Below are 21,639 nucleotides of genomic sequence, written 5' to 3'. Positions count from 1 at the left end.
ATGCTCTTATACACACTTCCATACTTGGATGGAGAAAAAAAGAGAACAAATAAAAAAAATCCTTGCTCTTCTACATGGGCAGGTAATGGAGGAATGGATTTATTTTGCCAATATAGAGTATGTATTTTGTGCATGTGCAGGACCATATCGTCTATACAGACACACCAGGGCCATGCCTACAGTGGCAGCTTCGGGAAAGGGGGCTACTGATGCCTATAAAGATAAAAAGTTTCCTTTTTTTAAAGCCCCTAGGCAGTCATTGGTTAATTCCTGCAAAATCTGGTGGCAAAGCTGATGGGGAGAGGGTTATACCTATCTCACCCAATGAACTCATGCACATTCAAACAAGAAGTTTCTAAGATGCATTTAACTTGATTTGTAGCATATGACAAGAAGTGCATACATGTACAGTATCTGGCTCTAAGCATCTCATTGTGTGTGTTTTCTTAAATGCCTTACCTGTTCCATCTTCTAACTGTCCAAAATTACATATCTGGGTGATGTTATTCACCCAGCTCTGCATTTCCTCTTCTGTTCTCGCCACAAGGTAAAATGTGCGTTGGATTGTTTTCACAATGAAGACAAAACTGTGTTCAAATTCCTTCTTTATTAAGTTGACTCCAATGTATTTTTGCACCTCGCAGTCATTTAAGTCAATAACCCTGATGGGTTTCTTGGAGTTTTTGTTCCTGTAGTATTCTAGAACGTCCAGGTTTCCACTCATCCTTCCTCTTCGTAATACAAACCAGCGTCTGCGCCATATCTGGAAGCAAACAAAATTTTATTATAGGAGCCATGTTTCTTTCAGGCTCATAATGAGCCTGGATACTCATTTCCATCATTTAATCATAATTTGGCTTCCTAAGTATGTAGTATAGAAAATCATTGTGCCACTATATGGAAACAGCTGAGCAGAACGTTTAAGTGATGTGAACCAACCCAGTAATTCATATTCAAGGCACAATGATTGTTACATGTGTTAAATGTTAAAGGGAACCTGTTGCCAAAAATATTATCCCCAAAAGTAGTTTTTTAAAAAAAAAAAGCCCCTTGCCAGCACTAGGCCACCAGCACCAGGAGGGAGCTCCCAGTTCAAGCGGCCATGTTGGGGTACAGTTCAGTGTAGAAATAAAATCTGGGTAAAAATAGGCTGTGCAAAATTAAAAATGTTTCTAATATAGTTAGTTAGCCAAAAAAGTAATCTATAAAGACTGGAGTGACTGGATATCTAACATAATAGCCAGAACACTACTTCCTGTTTTGCATCTCTATAACTCTGAGTTAATTAGCGACTTTAAGGGGGTCACGTGGGACATAACTGTTCATTGAGCTTGCTATTGATCCTTAGTATGCGGGTCAGATTCAAAAGCAAACAGTTATGACCCATGTGCCCCCCCTCCAGCCACTGATTGGTTACTGCCTGGTAATCAGTGAAACCCAAGAGAGCTGCAAAGCAGGAAGTAGTGTTTTGGATATTATGTTAGTATCCACTCACTCCAGCCTTTATAGATTCCATTTTTGGCTAACTAACTATATTGAAAACATTTTTTATTGTGCACAGTCTATCTATTTATCCAATTTTAATTTTTATACTGAACAATTCCTTTAAATGTTTATAAAAGTTTGCATGATGCTCTGAATTAAAACTTCTCAGAAAACCCCAAGTTCCAAGTATTCCAGGTAATAGACCCCATTCCAGCCTTTATAGATTCCATTTTTGGCTAACTAACTATATTGAAAACATTTTTTATTGTGCACAGTCTATCTATTTATCCAATTTTAATTTTTATACTGAACAATTCCTTTAAATGTTTATAAAAGTTTGCATGATGCTCTGAATTAAAACTTCTCAGAAAACCCCAAGTTCCAAGTATTCCAGGTAATAGACCCCATTCCTGAATTGGCAAAGTTTTAGGTGATATTATTAATAGCATCAATGATTATTACATATACCATGGGGTTTTATGAAAGATGCGGTTGAAAAATGAATGTGTGTTTTTTTAATGTAGACATATAAAGTGGACTTCCATTTTTATTTTCCTGTGTTTTCGTAAGAGTGAAAATAAAGCCTATTTCAAAGATCTTTTTTCAGCATGAAGCTTGGAGAAAAAGGGTACATTCAAAGTAATGAGTAATTGTACTGTTTTTAAACCTGCCCTGAGAGAGTCTGTTATTTGGAGAATGTTCTAGTTTGAGTAGGTGTTGTAAAAATGTCTGTTCCTATACACTATAATTGGAACACACTTAAAAGAAATGCATGCTGGTGACAGGAATTAACAGTACTGCTGAGCTGTATTTATTTCTAGCAAAAAACACATTGCTCTTTTATCTTCTAATAACTTGTAAATAAATAAATTGTATACTCATCTTAGGTGTATAATTCCTTGCTTATTATTTATCAGCAGTCTAGCACTTTCTTTTTTATAGAACTAGGAAAGTGCTAAAGCACATATTTTTATATATATATATATAGAACATTAAAAAAGACCTCTGCACTCTCTTCTAGGAAGACTGCGCCCAGTGCCAACTAAATTTTACTCAAAAACTTATAGAATAAAATGCTTTAATTCCATATCAGAGTTTCAACCCTTATTGGGGTCTCACTGTAGCAAATGTTCATTCTCTCCCTATGTTGCCCAGGCTGAGCCCCTCTGCTACTACTCCAAGCCATACTGGGTTTGGGAACCCATGGCATAAGGACCATGCCATTTGTGACCTTTCCTCCATCTGCGGATCTACGCAGGAGGGTGAAATTGCAGATCACCTTCCTTTTATACCTAAATTACTGTGCATTGACAGAGAGGGCATCTGCATACCAGTGGCATGAAATTGCGTACCATGCCTGTTGATGCACAGTGATTTAGTGAATGCACAGGGGTGAAAGGAAGGAATTCAACATTGCACTATGGGGTTTCGTTGATTTGTATAGGCAAATTACTTTTCTGTAAGGGAAAATAAAAGGTACTCACTCTCACAGTGAGAATACAAAACAACTACAGAAATAGATAAATAGATTACTTAAAAAATGTGAGAAAGGGAAGCTCAGAGGAGTTTCCCAGAAAATATAAATTCAAAAGAGGAAGTAAAGCTTAATTAGTAACTAGATAATGCACTAACAAACTGAAAGCCCATTAAAGGGTTTGGTCACCTTCAACCACTTTTTTAGTTCAGTTGGTTTCAGATTGTTCACCAGAAATAAAGACCTTTTCTATTTACTTTCTATTTTCTATGTGTGGCTGTTTTTTTTCTAATATTGAAGTGTAAAATTAAATTTCTCACCTGCAGCTCTGGGGGGGGGGGTCGCCTACTCTAACTGTTCTAAATTGATACATTTCGTTGATACTTTTGTTATCTTTGTCCCTGCTGAGCAGAATCCCTGAGTTTCATTAAAGGAGTTGTTCGACTTCAAACACTTTTTCAGTTCAGTTGGTTTCAAATTGTTCACCAGAAAAAAATACTTTTTCCGATTACCTTCTATTTTCTATTTGTGACCATTTTTCTAATATTGAAGTGTAACGTTTCATTTTTTACTTTCTTAAGCAAGGTGGGGGGGGGTCGCCAAATCTTTAACTGTTTAAAATTGATACATTCAGTTAATACATTTGTTATATTTGTCCCTGTTGAGCAGAATCCCTGAGTTTTATTAAAGGCAGCTGTTAGAATTAAGACAGTAGTTGCTAATATTCCAAAGATACTGTTGAGAATTGTACAGTAGAACCCGCATTTTTAGGGGACCTGAAAAAAATGGTGTGAAATCCAGGAAAATGTAAAATCAGGGAAATGTGTTATGAATCATATATAGGTGGGACCACAAAACAACAACAAATGTAAAATGAGGGGAAACTTAAAATGAGGGGATGCTGAGGTTTCACTGTATCAACTAATTGTATTAACTAAATGTAGCAAATTGTAACAGTTCAGAATGCTCCTGGTTCACTGAGCTGCCAGACTGAAAAACTAGAGTCACGAACATTAAACTTTGAACTTAAATTTTGGCAAAACAGTAAAAAATAAAAGATGGAAAGCAATTGAAAAAAGTCTTCATTTATGGTGAATTATTACTGAAAAAAAGAGTTTGGAAAGTGAACAACCCCTTTAACTCTAAAGAAAAAGTGTGACAAAGGAGCTGTAAAACTGTATTATGTTCTGAAGGATGGGAAACAAGATAGATGAGATATCAGAACATAATGCAGAACTAAACCCTAAAAACTAATATGTATAGAATGCGTTATTTTATATAATGAACTTACTGTACAAACCCAAAGGTTTCTGTGTCTCTATAACAGTAATGATCCAGGCTTTCAAAGTTGTCACAGGAGTCTCCAATGCTGGATTTTATGAGGGATGTCAGTGACATTGCACATGCTCAGTGAGCTCAGAGCAGCTGTTGGCAAGCTAAGGGATTGTCACAAATTATCAAGCAGAAATTGTGGTTTGTCTGTTATAGAAGTTTATGCTACAGGGCTGATTCTTAAATTCTGATATTATTTGTACTGGCTTTTGCAGCTATATAAAGACAATCTGAATTACTGATAAATCAACATGCTATATATAAAATATATTGTGAGTCAGTCTATAAGCTCAGTAACAGACAGCAGCACAGTGCATGTGTAGTGAATCAGCAGAAAAGAAGATGGAGAGTTACAGGGGCACAGGCCATTACTGCTTAAGGGCTGTGCTTGCCTTGGGCTGGTACAGAACCCTAATACATAATGTGCAGCATTTCTACTCTGCTTTGTTAGTTCTCCTTTAGCAAACACCAAGTTAATTTCAAGTAATTACACCGGCTGTGCACTGTGTTTTTGCTTGAAATGTGTTAATATGAACTAATATAGCAGATAAAATAGACTTTACATTTCTTAAAGGGAATAGATATAATTTCCCATATTCCCAATTTTCCCATTTCATAGATTTGTTTTATTACCGTACTCCTTTTCATTACAGGATTATATGTATGAACAGGTCCTGAAAACCTGGGGATTAAACCCTGTGATTTGTGTGCCATAGTAATTTCCCCACAATAAAGCATGAGACTTAACTTGGTTTTCAGCACATATTTGTGCACTTAGCACCAAATCAGAGGAGGAGAGTTATAAGGGGTGCCTGTAATTAATACTCCTATGCAATGAAACCATGGCAAGATCCAAGGATAAAATAAAAGATAATAACAAAGGGAAGCAGAAAATTGAAAATTGCAATAAAAGAAGTAGAAACACAAGAGAGAGTTGGAAAAGGGGTAATCGATAACCCCCCAGCATTGCTACCCCCAAACCTGTCATCCTAGGTGCTTGCCTACAAGTTCCAGTATGGCAAAGAAGGCAAATCATAAAAAGAAGGGTGCCATGAAGTAATTGGTGAAGAATGGCTGCAACGTTTACTGGGGGTGTCAAGGAAGCAGGCTTTTTGTTCAGTGCTTGCTCTTAAGTACATATGTGCAGATGGTAGTCTTACAAATAAACAAACAATCAGAATGTCCCATTTGTTTTTTGCAAATAATCATTTATAAATTATTTATAAAATAGGTGATGCAGTGATAGCTCCAATTAACTTTGTGTACAGGATAAAAAATAACATCCAGCACTTTTTATATGATATAGTCAAACAGCATGCATGTTTTGGCTTGCTGCAGTTGCTTTTTGAACAGCTGCTTTTAAGGAAATTCAGTTCACCTTTTGACAAAATGAAATAAGCTTTTACAACTAAGAGCTTTCCTGGAAAGATTCCAAGAAATGTGTATGCGTTGTAGCTATTAAAAAAGAAAAAAGAGCAAATAAACGGTGCCCCTTGGCTTAAAGGTCTTGTCAAAACTGCAGCTGAATTCAGAGGATGTGGTCAAAAGATATACAGGTGGCTATAGGGATAGGACATAGCATCCTCTTTTGAGAATACTGAGAAATAAAGAAAAACTTCTTGGAAATAATCCAAGTCAGATGGGAAGTGCAGCTCTTGAGTTATAGAAATCCCTTGTTTTGGTAGTGCAGGTATGGGACCTGTTATCAAGAATGCTCAGGACCTGGGGTTTTCCAGATAATGGATCTTTCTGTAATTTGGATCTTTACTAGAAAATTATGTAAACATTAAATAAACCCAATAAGCTGGTTTTTCTTCCAATAAAGATTAATTATATCTTGGTTTGAATCAAGTACAAAGTACTGTTTTATTATTACAGAGAAAAAAGGAATAATTTTTAAAAGAATTTGGATTATTTGATTATAATGGAGTCTATGGGAGACGGCCATTCCGTAATTCTGAGCTTTCCGGATAACGGGTTTCTTGATAACGGATCCCATACTTGTACTACATGAAATTCTGAGGCTTCAGCTTTACCACAAACAGATATGAAATGATTGGAATTCTTGTATGGGTGGTTTCAGTGTGGTGTGAGCACCAGTTTTAGTGTGTATTTCCCCTGCAAGAATCAAAAAACTTGCATCATAGTCAAATATTTATGAAAGGTTGAAAAAATCTGACCTAATAAATATGCCCCTAAAAGCCTAAAAGACACAGAGTAAATTCCATGCTAGGTAAACGGAAGTGAACTCTATTTTGACTAATAAATAATTCTTGCAATGTTTGGTATACAGGTATGGGACCGCTTATCGCATTTTGCTAGGTACCTGGGGTATTCCATATAATGGATCTTTCCATAATTTAGATCTCCATACCTTAAGTATAAACCCAATAGGCTGGTTTTGCTTCCAATAAGGATTCATTATGTCCTAGTCTGGATCAAGTACAAGGTATTATTTTATTATTATGAAGAAAAATCATTTTTTAAAATTTAGATTATTTGGATAAAATGGAGTCTATAGGAGTTGGCCTTTCTGTTATTTGCAGCTTTCTGGATAATCTGTTTCTGGATAACGGATCCATCACCTGTTCTTTACATTTCACGCATTTAATCAGTTGCTAAATTAGAATGATTTAGACACTGCAAGCTTGTTTAAAAAAAAAGCTATCCAACCCCTTCTTAAAGCAATCTAATGTATCAGCCTGTACAACTGATTCAGGGAGAGAATTCCACATCTTCACAGCTCCACATCTCTAACATTACAATAGTGACACTATCAGAGTGCCACTAGGTCAGTAAATGTCAATTTGCATATCTTTAACTGCCACAGCTCACATGAAGAAAGGGAGCACAAACAGGAAATTAGACAAAATGACTCTGCTAGCAGAATACCCACAAATGGAATGCATACAGAAATTAAAACTATCTTAAAGGAAAACATACTGATGTTCACTGTCTATATGAGGAAAATCAGGGAACAAGGTTAGAATAAAAACATTGCTCGCTGTTTGGCAAAGGAGCATATTTATTAACATTGGAGACAAACATCACCAGTGATGTTGCCCATAGAAACCAATCAATTATTTGCTTTTGTTTTCTAACTTGAAGGTGACTGTTCAAATCTAATTGCTGATTTTGCTGGTTGTTGTGGGCAGCAACACTGGTGATGTTTGTCGTAGACATAAAATGCTATCATAATAACACCATTAGTGGCGTGAGTCACATCTCCATTGCTACTGAAATTTGAGAATGCAAGTAAGCAAAGCAGTATAGCAGCTTCTGCTCCTTTTTATTGATGCAATTATTAATAAATTGAATCTTCTCGGCATAATGTAAAGATTATAAAATTGTTCCTAGTTGAATGTTACCAGTATAATTTTTCCATTAAGTTTCAAGCTACTACTGGAATTCAATCTTTTAATGGATTGTTTTTAAATTAGGAACCATGTCAGCAAGGAACCTTCATGAACCTACTTCCCTGTGTGCCTCCGTCTATTTGCATTTATACATACACGTGGGAGCTTCCACATTGCTTGCCTTGCCCAATCTATTTTTTGAAGGTATTAACAGAACAATACAACTTGTTTTTGAAGATAAGCTGGTCTTACAGGGACAAGCAGCTTGACCACCCAATATTTATACTTTCATACAGTTGGCTGAGAAAAAAACCCACAAAATATAAACTAATAACATATGCTGCTATCCAAATTTGGTTTGGGATTGCAATGATTGCGAGCAGTATTTGGATACAGCCAAATCCAAGTGTGTGACCAAACTGAATCTGAACCCATAAAATCATGCAATTTTAGACCGTGAAGGTGCATATTATTTTCCATACAATTTTGTGCAGATTTTTTTGTGGGAACTTATTTTACTGTTGTGTGAACTTCTTACCTTATTTTCGTATGCAAATTTTGATTCGCATCTGGTTTGGGATTCAGTTAAATCCACCTTGGAGAATTTAGTATTTGGCTGGATTTGGTGAAACTAATTCATAACTATAAATATTATACATTTTAAAAATATTTTCCCAGTATTCTGTTTTTTTTTAGTATTCATGATTTCTGCTGCTAAAATCATTTACACACCATCACTTGATATGTGAGCTTCCAAATCAACCTCAGTTTTTAAAGGAACATTTCAGTGTAAAAATAAAAACTGGATAAATACTGTAGATAGGCTGTGCAGAATAAAAATGTTTCTAATATAGTTAGTGTTATGTTTTTATAGCCAAGGATGAGTAGAGTATAACAGTGCTTTATTAGATTATTTGAAGTGTAATGGCTGCATGAACGTGCTACAGTTGAATACTTATGCTCTGTGTAAGTGTTTTGGATGCAAATGCAACAGTTTTCTCTGTATGATCAGCATGGATCTGTGTGAGAACTGTTGCACTTGCATTCAGAACACTTACAGAGACAGAGTGTAAGTATTCAACTGTTAGTTAGCCAAATATGTAATTCATAAGGCTGGAGTGACTGGATGTCTAACATAATAGCTGGAACATTACTTCCTGCTTTTCAGCTCTCCAACTCAGAGTTAGTCAGCAACTTTAAAGGAGTAATCAAACTCCCTAAAGTCACTGATTGGTTACTGCCTGGTAACCAACCAGTGGAAACCAAGAGAGCTGAAAAGCAGGAAGTATCCAGTCACTCCAGTCTTTATACGTTACATTTTTGGCTAACTAACTCTCTATTAAAAACATTTTTTTATTTTGCACAACCTATCTATTTACACAGTTTTTATTTTTACACTGAACAATTCCTTTAAAATTGGTTTAAAAGACAGAGCCCAGACTGCAGTTGTATCAGTCAAAGCAAAAGCGAGAATAAATCATGACAGAACACTCCAAACAGCATGCACAACTCATCAGAGAAAGCAGAACCAAAAAAAACTCTTTCAGCACAATGGAATCTGGAGTTTTTATGAACTAATTCCACCGCAGATGTGCATCGAGAGCTTCCCAAAGATGCTATTTAGAATAAGCCAAACAATTGGACTTAGGGGGACTTAGTTACCCTTGAAATGGGTCCAAATGTCCACAGCTGGAGGTTCAAAAGAACTATACTTAAGAATAGTTTACATCCTCTTGGTGTATATCATATGAAAAGAAGGATTTTTCTAATTGACTGTAACGTTCCAACTGACTACAAGGGCATCTCAATTGTAACGCATCCTAGTGTCAGAATGCATGTCTGTAATAAGTTACCACTTCAGACATTTGTTTGAATTCCACCATTACATATTTCTGGCTTTGAACACCCATCATTGGCTCACCATGGGTTCAAGGTTGTATGAAAATATTAAAAGAATGTCCATTCTTAGACTTCCATGGCAAGTTTCTGTCTAGAAATGCATGCAACATTCTACATAGCGCTGAGGTTTCTGCACCAGGGTGTGATAAAATGTAAATTCATTTGGCATCAAGTGAGTCTCCAGGGCATTCATTTCATGACCAAAAGCCTGCTTTTCCTAAATTTGCTAAAATTTTGCCTGGTTAATAAAACATTTTTAAAAAATTCAGCTGTACCGCACTGTTTACAGACATACCAGGCTATATTTTCCAATCACATGGGTCATTGAATAATCAGCAACTCTCATCTTTTTTCACGACAACGCAAATATTTTATAAAACACTCTTCTTCACAAAGTCAATCTATAAACAAACCTTCAAAGTGACCCTTACAAATCACAGAAAAAATAAACCTGTGCCCATAAAAAGCAAATACAGTGTTCACAAAGCGAGACATATTGTAGTTATAAGCTATATATTTATAGCCTCGTTTTATACTCTAAGCATATTGAGAGATTACAATCACCTCAGTGACAGTTAGTTATAAGGTTGCTTTACACCATAGGCCAATTAACATTAATTTAGACTGACCACATCATTAAAATGAATGGTGTGCGCAGCTGCACAAAGAAAGAAGAAGCCAGAAGAGGAGCGATCCGTGGTGCTTGCTGGAATAACCCTGGGCCGGTGCAGTTTTCTGCTGATAGTAGCACTTGCCCGGGGTTTCAGGTAAGTAAATGTGTGAAATCCTTCATACCTTGTTGGTGCTATATAAATAAATGTATATCCATCACCACAAGCATTGTTGTGGGTAGGTATTTTACATTTCCTAAAAGACAGGAACCATAAAACTAATATTTCAGGTATTTAAACTATACAATGGACATCCTTGCAAAAGGATTTTGATAAACTGGCAATCTGGGCAGCTAAGTGGCAAATGAGATTCAATGTTGATATATATTTTTTTACTTCTTTTGGATCAACTAGCAGTTAGGCAGGTTATATATGAATTTTAAAATGTTGAATTTGATATGCGTGTGTCTTTTATCAACCTAATTTACTACGTTACTATGTATGTTATTATGATAAATCTGCCCACAAACTGGCGGGTAAATTGTGGCATTAAATATTTACAACATAAATTCAAATGGAAGACATTGTTGCTATCTCAACAGCAAGCTTTTATTTAATGAAATATATGCATTTCTGCCATAATTGTCTCTTTCTCCATATTAAAACATTCACCTCTCTTTTCTGTAATCCATTGTTGGTTTAAGGTGATTCTGGGTTTTTGTATGGTGAACAAGTTCTTCTTCTTCTACATAAAGGGTGTAACCAGTCTTCCTTAAATACCATTACATAGCTGTAAAAATGTGTCTGAGAAAGCTGTATGGCTTTTTACAAACATTGTAAAGGCACACAACTGTCTGGGTTCTGCTAAGTACAACAGTAAAACAGTGCTCAGACTTTCCCCCTACAATTGAGAAAAGGCATTGATTAAAGGCATAACTTTAAACTCTTGGCTTAACAGGGAAACAATATATTAAAACACTAAAACACCAAGGCTAGACTTGGCCTTCAGATTCAATCATTAATAGGGTTGCCACCTTTTCTGAAAAATGTTACCGACCGGTGGGGGGCGGGAACAAAAGGGGGTGGTATGTGATGTAAAGGGGGTGGAGCCACACAGCATGATGCAAATGGAGCAACACACTCGACGTCCAGAAGGCTCAAAAAAAGGTAAGTTCTGAGCTAATTGGGGGCAGGCCAAGGGCTTTTTAAGGGTATTACAAAATTATCGGCAACTACATTGCCGGTAAATTTGTAATACCGGCAAATTGGCAGATATTTTACCGGCTAAGCTGGTAAAATACCGGCAGGGTGGCAACCTTAATCATTACTAATACTACAAGCAGGCTATTTGAAATAGGCTTCTAGTATATCAAAAGAGTGCAGTGAATCATACCAGCCTCTGGGGCTGCATTTGCAACCTTACAAATATCTGAAGCCCTCCTTTACTGTACCTAGTGCTCACCAATTCATTCTGCTATATGAAAGCTGTCGCTATAATCTGGGCTATATACCCCACACATATCTTCTGATTTCAATAATGGATGGCAGCTTGCACCTTACTGATATATATGGCACTGTTTGCATTTGGCAAAAGCTGTATTCATAAGGGGGCAGGCTGGGGGTAGGCACCTAGGCATCCCCTCTACTAACCCTTAATTGCATGTCATTCAGACACACATGTTAGGGAGCAATGGAGGGTACATGGTGCTAAATAGTCCTGTCCTTAAGTACCATATGCACACTGTGCGGCATTTTAAAGGAACGGTTCAGTGTGAAAATAAAAACCGTGTAAATAAATAGGCTGTGCAAAATAAAAAATGTTTCTAATATAGTTAGTTAGGCAAAAATGTAATGTATAAAGCCTGGAGTGAGTGGATGTCTAACATAATAGCCAGAACACTACTTCCTGCTTTTAAGCTCTATAACTCAGCTACTCAGCGACTTGAAGGGGGGCCACATGGTACATATCTGTTCAGTGAGTTTGCAATTGATCCTCAGCATTGATCTCAGACTCAAAAGCAACAGCTATGACCCATGTGCCCCCCCTCAAGTCTCTGATTGGTTACTGCCTGGTAACTAGGGTAACCAGTCAGTATAAACCAAGAGAGCTGAAAAGCAGGAAGTAGTGTTCTAGCTATTATGTTAGGCATCCAGTCACTCCAGCCTTTATACATTACATTTTTGCCTTTAAATCTGAAAAAGAGCAAAATGGAATATAATGGGGTAAACATTTATTCTCATGACTTTACTACTATGAGGGTACTTGCAAGTGCCCCCATATCCAGAGACTAAAAAGACAAGGCATGGCTTCTCACAAACACACAGAGAATAAATGTTAGGCAGCACATAACCTGTACATGTTCACATAACCTGGTTTCATGTACCAAGACAAAAAAGCAATCTGATTTCCCATCATTTTGTTTTCTGTTAAGTACTCAGTATTATTACTGCAAGGTTGCTAGTAGTAACAACGGAGGTAGGGAGGGGGTGAGAAGGCCAAAGAAACAGCTGACGTGTAGGTGTGACAATCTGGTATAGTCAGTCTTTTGTGTTGCTAGGAGTAGTCTGTTGGAGCTGTTAGGATTTTGTTAGAATGAAACTATGAGAATGCAGAACTAGACCCCAGAACAGTTTAGGTTTGTTGCACTGCCGGCTTCGTACAGGGAAGTCCCTGGACCAAGAAGTCGTCCGCGGTAACAAGTATTTGCATTTACAAACGGCAGCTGGTTTTGGTCTCTTGGCAATGTTCAAGGTGAAAAACTTATGAAACAAATAGAATGACTTGGAGAAAAACTGCAGCTCCAAACTGTGAGCAATGACTGCTCTAAGTATGCACAAAGTACAAAGTATGCACCATCTGACAAAGTGGGAACCTCAAAGGTTCTGTAGCAGGGTTGAAAATATTTTTAAATTAGTTAATTTAAGTTGTATGTCATCCAGACTGTGGATACTATAGGTATTTCTTTGAGATGAAAGAGAGTATTGCATATATATATATATACAGTATATATATATATAGTATATATATATATATATATATATATATATATATATATATATATATATATATATATATATATATATATATATATATATATATATATAATACTGCGCTTATCAGGATTCAGTGTGAAAAAATGTAATTAAAGAAAATCCAATGTTTCCATCACTTCATAGAGATCTTCCAAAAACTTTTATTACCTGTGCCCAGGCAAGCTGTTGGACCAGTTAAACATGAAAGTGCCTTTACATTCTTTTATTTTGGTATTTATTTTATTTTTGTATAATTTGGTGCTCTTGTCTCTTCTAGACCCCACTGTAAGGCAAAACCCATTTCACATTAGCCACAATTGTTAAAGTTTATCTTGCAAGTGTATGTGGTTTAGCACCTCCGAGCTATGCTTTAACAGATTGGCTTCATGTTCAGCTACTGGCATTCCCCATCAGTAAATAAGTGTGAAATACTAAAACATATGAGACTTTGGCTAATGACACCCAAGGTAATTTCTCTTCTTTTAGCTGGTGGAGACCCACCCTACATGGTTCTGACACCAGCCATTCACTTGAATGCATCAGCCCATGCAACATAAAAAAAAATTCTAATATAGTTAGTTAGCAAAAATGTATAAAGGTCCAGCCTTTATACATTTTTGCTAACTAACTATATTAGAAAAATATAGTTATAGACTGGATGTCTAACACAACATAACAGGACACTACTTCCTGCTTTGCAGCTCTCTTGCTTTCCACTGACTGATTACCCTGGTGATCAAGCAGTAACCAATCAGTGACTTGAGGGAGACCACATGGGTTATAACTGTTGCTTTTGAATCTGAGCTGAATGATGAGGATCAATTGCAAACTCACTGAACAGTTATGTCCCATGTGTTCCCCCTTCAAGTTGCTGACTTAAGGTGGCCATACACTATAAGATCTTAACCCGATATGCCCACTAACGGCTGGGCAATATCGGATGAATCCGAGCATTCGGCCCTGGGGATCGGATTATAATACTACAAATGGGCTCCGACGGGTCACAGGACCGCATGAACTAGTCAATGCTGTCCTGAATCATACAAAAAATCAAACTTGACCGATTTTTGACCTGATATCGATCGGGAGAACCCGTCTGGAGCCCCCACACATGGGCAGATAAGCTGCCGAATCGGTCTAAAGGACTTTAATCTGCCCGTGTAACTCAGAGTTAGAAAGATGAAAAGCAGGAAGTAGTGTTCTGTTATTTTATACATCCAGTCACTCCACTCCTATATTAGAAACATTTTTTATTGTGCACAGCCTATTTATCCAGTTTTTATTTTTACACTGAACTGTTCCTTTAAGGGGCAGATTCCAGCACATTAGAGCAGCCCTTGTGTGGCTGAGCATATCATTTTACAGACTTTGGGGTTTGATTGAATCGCTAGTGTCCAAACAAAACAAATTCAAGTCAAGTGACTTTGATGTTCTGGACAACTTAATGTGTTAATTTTTTTCTCAGTATTCAGTCAGATCTTTTGCAGAGAATTTCGGTAAATCCCATAATTGTAGCTTCAGCTAATCCCCCAAATCCTTATGGTCACATGACCTGAAAACTCTGGAAAATTGAAAAGCAACAATTTTTGATCAAAATGTATTTATTTATTTTTTTGTGGAGAATGCAGTATAAAAATAATTTGTTGCCTCCATATTATTATATTGCCCAACAGGAAGTCTATGCAAATAAAACTGTCCTCTATGCAATCAGTAGATATAAAGAAATATTAAGGGGGAATATACCATACAGCATAACTATAGGATGGTTATAAAGTGAATGATGGTATGATGTACTATTAAATGTAGTTCTGCAGTCAGAGCAACACTGAGCTACTTTCTGAATGGCCTGATATAGAAAGTGAAATAATAAAGAATGGCATTAGCAGTCTGTCAAGAACACTTACCCTGGTGGTCTAGTGGTGTGGCGGGACGCCCTCCGCGCCATCGGCGGGGACGCCCGCCTCACCATCGGCGGGGACGCCTGCCGCACCTCTCCTCTTGCCGGCTTTCCCCCTAGTGCACGCGCTGCGTGCATTATCGCTATTTAAAGGTGCAGGCGCGTTGACGTATGACGTCAGCGCGCAATGGCGCCAAATTCAAAATATTTAAAGGGGCATTTGTTGTTTTATGGTTGCCCGTGATGGGTTTTGTTCCTGGTGCCTTGTACTTGGTGCTGTTAAGCTTCTAGTCTGTTTGATTCCTGTGTTTGACCCTGCCTGGCTGTTTTACTACTCTGATCTCTGGAACCTGACCCTTGCTTGTTATTTGACTCCGATTCTGCCTCATCCCATCTGATTGATCTCCCGGTTTTGACCCTTGCCCGCCTAACCTCGCTTTGAACGCTGCCTGCCCAGACCCAGCCTGAATTGTTTACGCTGACTTTCTGCCTGCCTCGACCCAGCCTGATCTGACTATTCTATTCCTTCACGTCTTGCACTACGACCTTCTGTCCAAAGACTTTGCTCTACAGTCGTGCCCCTCTGCCTATCCAGAACTCCCATCTTGCACCTCTCGTTTAAGTCCAGGTAGCATCCAAGTAAGCCGAGGGCTCCTCCCGAGGCCCAAAGGCGGTCACACTGCTGGTGAAGCACGAGCCGAGACCAGGGTGCCTGGTGTTTGTTCTGGTGTTGGGTACAGACCATTACATTATCACGGGCCATGGAGGACGAAGGTCACACAGCTGCTGCTGCACCCTCCACTACAGAAGCGCTCCTTACCACCTTACTACTGCGCTTGGAAGACCATGAGCGGAAGCAAGACTATCTCATGCAAGGCTTCCACAATCTGACTCGCCGACTGGAGTCTCCGCAGCAGTTGCCTAGTCCAGTTGCCATTCCTCCTGTGGGTTCTTCTGCTGTTATGGGTAACACCCCTAATACCCATGAACCCAAAATTGTGTTCCCTGAAAAATTTAGTGGGGACAGAACTAAATTTTTGTGTTTAAGGAGGCCTGCAAATTATACCTTAGGTTCTTTCCTCATTCCTTCTCATCTGGTGAGGAGAAAGTAAGGTTTGTAATGACCCTGCTTCAGGGTGACCCTCAAATTTGGGCCCTCAGATTGCCCCCCACTGATCCTGCCCGCTTTTCCCTTGATACCTTCTTTAACACCATGGCGATACTCTATGATGATCCGGATCGTGCATCTTCTGCCGACTCCGCGATTCGTCAGGGGAGACGGGATGCGGAGGTGTATTGCACTGAATTCCGCCGGTGGGCAATTGAAACTGGGTGGAACGACATGGCTCTTCGCAGCCAGTTCCGTATTGGGCTTTCAGATTCTGTTAAGGATAGCCTAGTAAATTATCCTTTATCTTCTAACCTGGATGATCTTATGTCTCTAGCCATCCAGGTAGATAGAAGACAAAGGGAGAGAAGGGGTGAGAAGGGCTCTTCTTTTTCTGGGTTTACCAATGTAAAGTCTAACTTTCCAAATATGGTGACCAATGTTAAGTCCCCTGCACCTCTACCTCAGGAGGAGCCTATGCAGTTAGGCACATCTCGCTTAACTCCTGAGGAGAGGGCACGCAGGCGATCTTTGGGTCTGTGTATATACTGTGGGGGGAAGGTTTATTTTCTAAGCCAGTGTCCTACGAGGCCGGGAAACTCCCAAGCCTAAATGGAGAAGGGGAGCTCCATTTGGGTGCAGGAGTTTCCTCTCCACAATCTGCCTCAAGGGTTTTAATTTCAGTTAAACTAACTTGGCCCACGGGCTCTGTCATGGTGTCTGCTTTTGTGGACTCAGGGCGGAGGGGAACTTTTTGGATGCTGCCTTTGCAGCCAAACACAATGTTCCTTTAGTTCCTCTAAGTTCCCCCTTGAGAATTTTGGCAGTTGACAAAAGACCCTTAGGGTCAGGTGTAGTATCCAAGAAAACTGTAAATCTTTTTATGACTACTGACAAGTTACACTGTGAGGAGATAGCTGTATACCTCATTGAGGGTGCTTCCTCTCCTCTTATTTTGGGGTTACCTTGTTTGCAAAGTCACAACCCACATATTGATTGGGTAACCAGGAAGGTACTTTGGTTGGGGTATAACATGTCAAGGGTCCGTAGTGGCAGCTACTGTTCTTGAGGGCTTACCTACAGCTTACTTGGACTATGCAGATGTGTTTTCCAAGAAAGCCGCAGAGGCATTACCCCCACACAGGCAGTATGACTGCCCAATTGACTTAATCCCTGGGTCTACTCCTCCTCATGGTAGAACGTATCCTCTTTCTCTGCCGGAGGCCCAGGCAATGAAGGAATATATTAAAGAAAACCTTGAGAGGGGTTTCATCAGGCCTTCTAGTTCCCCTGCGGGGGCGGGATTCTTTTTTGTTGGTAATAAAGATGGTGGTCTTCGTCACTGTATTGATTACAGTGACGAAGATAAGATCACCATTAAGAATCAATATCCCCTTCCTCTAATATCTGAATTGATTGATCAGTTTAAAAATGCAAAAATCTTTTCTAAACTTGATCTTAGGGGGGCCTATAACCTCATCCGAATCAGAGAAGGAGATGAATGGAAAACGTCCTTTAACACCAGGGATGGCCACTATGAGTATCTCGTAATGCCTTTTGGCCTTTGTAACGCACCAGCAGTGTTCCAGGAATTTGTCAATGACATCTTCCGGGACCTGCTGGGAGTATTTGTAGTGGTCTATTTGGACGATATTCTAATTTTTTCTTCTAATCTATCTGAACACCGTAGTCATGTTCGGGAGGTATTGTCCAGGTTAAGAAGATTTAAACTTTTCGCTAAGCTTGAAAAATGTACTTTTGAAGTACCTTCTATCCATTTTCTGGGGTTCACCATTTCTAACAAAGGTTTAGAAATGGATCCTGATAAGGTTAAAGCTATTCTAGAGTGGGCCCAACCTTTGTCCTTGCGGGCAATTCAAGGAGAAGGAAAGGTTAAAACTAAGTAAGCCTTATCAGAAAGGTCCATCTAAATATACCAGTAAACCCCCAAAGTAGTGCTGCTCTGAGTCCCCTGTCAAAAGAAACACCACATTTCTTTCCTTCTATTGTGTACTCATGGGCTTCTGTATCAGATTTCCTGCCTTCAGCTTAAACCTCATTGCCCTGGGCAAGAGCATGCTCAGTTTGCTCCTCTTCCCTCCCCCCTCCCTTCTCTACTGTAATCTGAGCCCAGAGCAGGGAGAGACTCAGGCAGGAAGTGATGTCACACCACATTAATAGTGCAGCTCCTATCCTAAACAAACAGAGAGTTCCTAGAGCTTTTTACTCAGGTAAGGTAAAACATTCTACAGAATAAATATCGCATTCTAGCTTGCACTATTGCAGCTAATCTATTGGCAATAAATTCCTCCGTAGCTTTCCTTCTCCTTTCAGAGATTCTTGGGTTTTGCAAATTACTACCGGCAATTTATTAAAAAAATGTCTTTGATTGTAGCCCCTCTTACTGATTTAACCAAAAAGGGTGCAGATCCGAGCATATGGTCCCCTGAGGCCATTCAAGCCTTTGAATTTCTTAAAAAAGAATTTGAATCTGCCCCCATTCTTCGTCATCCTGATTCTTCTCTCCCTTTCATTGTTGAAGTGGACGCCTCTGAGGTGGGAGCAGGGGCAATCCTTTCTCAAAGGCATCCTACAACTAACAAAGTACACCCCTGTGCTTTCTTCTCTAAAAAAATTTTCGTCCGCTGAGGCAAATTATGATATTGGGAACAGGGAGTTGTTGGCTGTTAAATGGGCTTTTGAAGAATGGAGACATTTGTTGGAGGGGCCTAAGCACCAGATAACGGTCTTTACTGACCATTAAAACTTACTTTATATTGAATCTGCCAAAAGATTGAATCCCAGACAGGCCAGATGGGCCTTATTTTTCTCCCGATTCAATTTTACCCTTACTTTTAGACCCGGGTCTAAGAATACTAAGGCTGACGCCCTCTCCCGCAGCTTCGAACCCCAACCCTCTGAACCTTGTGTGAACAACCCCATTATTCCCAGTGAATTAATTGTGGCCGCTCTGGGAGCAGATCTTACCACATTATTATCTGCTGCCCAAGCTTCCGCCCCTAGGGAAACTCCCCCTGGGAAGTTATTTGTTAATGAGGATCTGAGGGAACAGGTTTTGAATGAGGCTCATAACTCCAGAATGGCGGGACACCCTGGTATTTCCATAACGGTATCTCTTTTGTCCCGTAACGTTTGGTGGCCTTCTCTTAGGCAGGATGTTAAGATTATGTTAATTCTTGCCCAGTCTGTCAGAGGTCTAAACCCTCTAGGACCTTGTCTTAGGGGTTATTGATGCCACTACCTATCCCTGATAGGCCCTGGTCCCATCTTTCAATGGATTTTATTGTTAATCTTCCTCCCTCCCAGGGGAAGACAGTAATCTGGGTGGTGGTGGATAGGGATGTAGCGAACGGCGGAAAAAATGTTCGCGAACATATTTGCGAACTTGCGTCAAAAATGCGAACGTCGCGAACCCCATAGACTTCAATGGGAAGGCGAATTTTAAAAGCTAGAAAAGACATTTCTGGCCAGAAAAATGATTTTAAAGTTGTTTAAAGGGTGCAACGACCTGGACAGTGGCATGCCAGAGGGGGATCAAGGGCAAAAATGTATCTGAAAAATACATTGTTGACACAGCGCTGCGTTTTGTGCTGTAAAGGGCAGAAATCACACTACATTTCTAAACTTGTGTAATAAACTGCTTTAAAACGTCCGGTGTCTACATGCCAATCAAGTCGTGTAAAGGTTACAGCCTGTTCACACGCAAAGACAAAACGCGGCGCTTACTGCAACGCAAAAAAACGCAAAGAGCTTTCATGAATGATACCGTCAAGTGAGCAAATAATAGTTTTTAATTACTAGTTGCTTGTCACCTCCAGGATGTTCGTCCTGTTGGTGGCAATATTTCTGTAGTGGTGTGTTTAGCAGTCACCATGCTTGTGCGCACGTGCACGGTCAGGCAGAGGTAATTCAATGTACAGTGAAGCGAACCAAAAAACACTGATTCTGCAGTGTGGGCCCAGTTTTGGTCTACTTTATTGATCACCTGCGGTGACCATAAAAGATGCGATTTTGCCACTGTTGCAGAACCCTGAAAAATTATGTGTACTTTCCTGAAAAATTATGTTTTTTTTGTCACAGCCACTGAAGCACAGAGGCCAGAAAAAATATGCCATATGAATGCTAAAAATATAAAAAAAATTTTGTCGCAGCCACTGAAGCACAGAGGCCAGAAAAAATATGCCATATGAATGCTAAAAATATAAAAAAAAATTGTCGCAGCCACTGAAGCACAGAGGCCAGAAAAAATATGCCATATAAATGCTGAAAATATGAATTTTTTTTTGTCGCAGCCACTGAAGCACAGAGGCCAGAAAAAATATGCCATATAAATGCTGAAAATATGAATTTTTTTTGTCGCAGCCACTGAAGCACAGAGGCCAGAAAAAATATGCCATATAAATGCTGAAAATATGAATTTTTTTGGTTGCAGCCACTGAAGCACAGAGGCCAGAAAAAATATGCCATATAAATGCTGAAAATATGAATTTTTTTTTGTCGCAGCCACTGAAGCACAGAGGCCAGAAAAAATATGCCATATAAATGCTGGAAATATGAATTTTTTTGGTTGCAGCCACTGAAGCACAGAGGCCAGAAAAAATATGCCATATAAATGCTGAAAATATGATTTTTTTTTTGTCGCAGCCACTGAAGCACAGAGGCCAGAAAAAATATGCCATATAAATGCTAAAAATATGAATTTTTTTTTGTCGCAGCCACTGAAGCACAGAGGCCAGAAAAAATATGCCATATAAATGCTGAAAATATGAATTTTTTTTGGTTGCAGCCACTGAAGCACAGAGGCCAGAAAAAATATGCCATATAAATGCTGAAAATATGAATTTTTTTGGTTGCAGCCACTGAAGCACAGAGGCCAGAAAAACTCAGGATTTACCTGTCCAAAAAGTTTTGATTAAAATGAAACCAGTAGGGTTTGCACCCTAGTTTGTAACGGTGGCGGAGGGAGGAGGACGCTAAAGGACAGCTGTGTGTGGATTCATGCGGCGTGCAGAGAAGCACAGCTGCATGGGGAGTCAGAACAAGTCTTCCGGCGTGCAGTAACCCTCCGAGATCCATGCCTCGTTCATTTTAATAAAGGTCAGGTAATCCACACTTTTGTGACCTAGGCGAGTTCTCTTCTCAGTTACAATCCCTCCTGCTGCACTGAAGGTCCTTTCTGAGAGGACACTTGAGGCGGGGCAAGACAAGAGGTTCATGGCAAATTGTGACAGCTCTGGCCACAGATCAAGCCTGCGCACCCAGTAGTCCAGGGGTTCATCGCTCCTCAGAGTGTCGATATCTGCAGTTAATGCCAGGTAGTCCGCTACCTGCCGGTCGAGGCGTTCTTTGAGGGTGGATCCAGAAGGGTTCTGGCGCTGCCTTGGACTGAAAAACCTTTGCATGTCTGACGTTACAGAGTGGCC

The 21,639-nt window shown here is 39.3% G+C and overlaps 1 protein-coding gene across 2 annotated transcripts in view; it reads right to left on the bottom strand.

Annotated features, from left to right (window-relative positions):
• The window catches only part of gab3.S (GRB2 associated binding protein 3 S homeolog), a 94,025-nt gene that overhangs the window by 34,637 nt on the left and 37,749 nt on the right, over window positions 1–21,639 (bottom strand). For both annotated transcript variants that reach the window (XM_018232961.2, XM_041575327.1), the window contains one exon: window positions 460–763. In XM_018232961.2, coding sequence (XP_018088450.2) covers window positions 460–763 — 304 coding nt within the window. The remainder of the gene's footprint in view (window positions 1–459; window positions 764–21,639) is intronic.

The sequence above is a fragment of the Xenopus laevis genome, chromosome 8S (assembly GCF_017654675.1).
Source record: "Xenopus laevis strain J_2021 chromosome 8S, Xenopus_laevis_v10.1, whole genome shotgun sequence".
NCBI classification, from domain to species: Eukaryota; Metazoa; Chordata; class Amphibia; order Anura; family Pipidae; genus Xenopus; species Xenopus laevis.
Note: the sequence above shows the minus strand (reverse complement) of the source record. Positions and strands in the feature narration are given on the sequence as shown.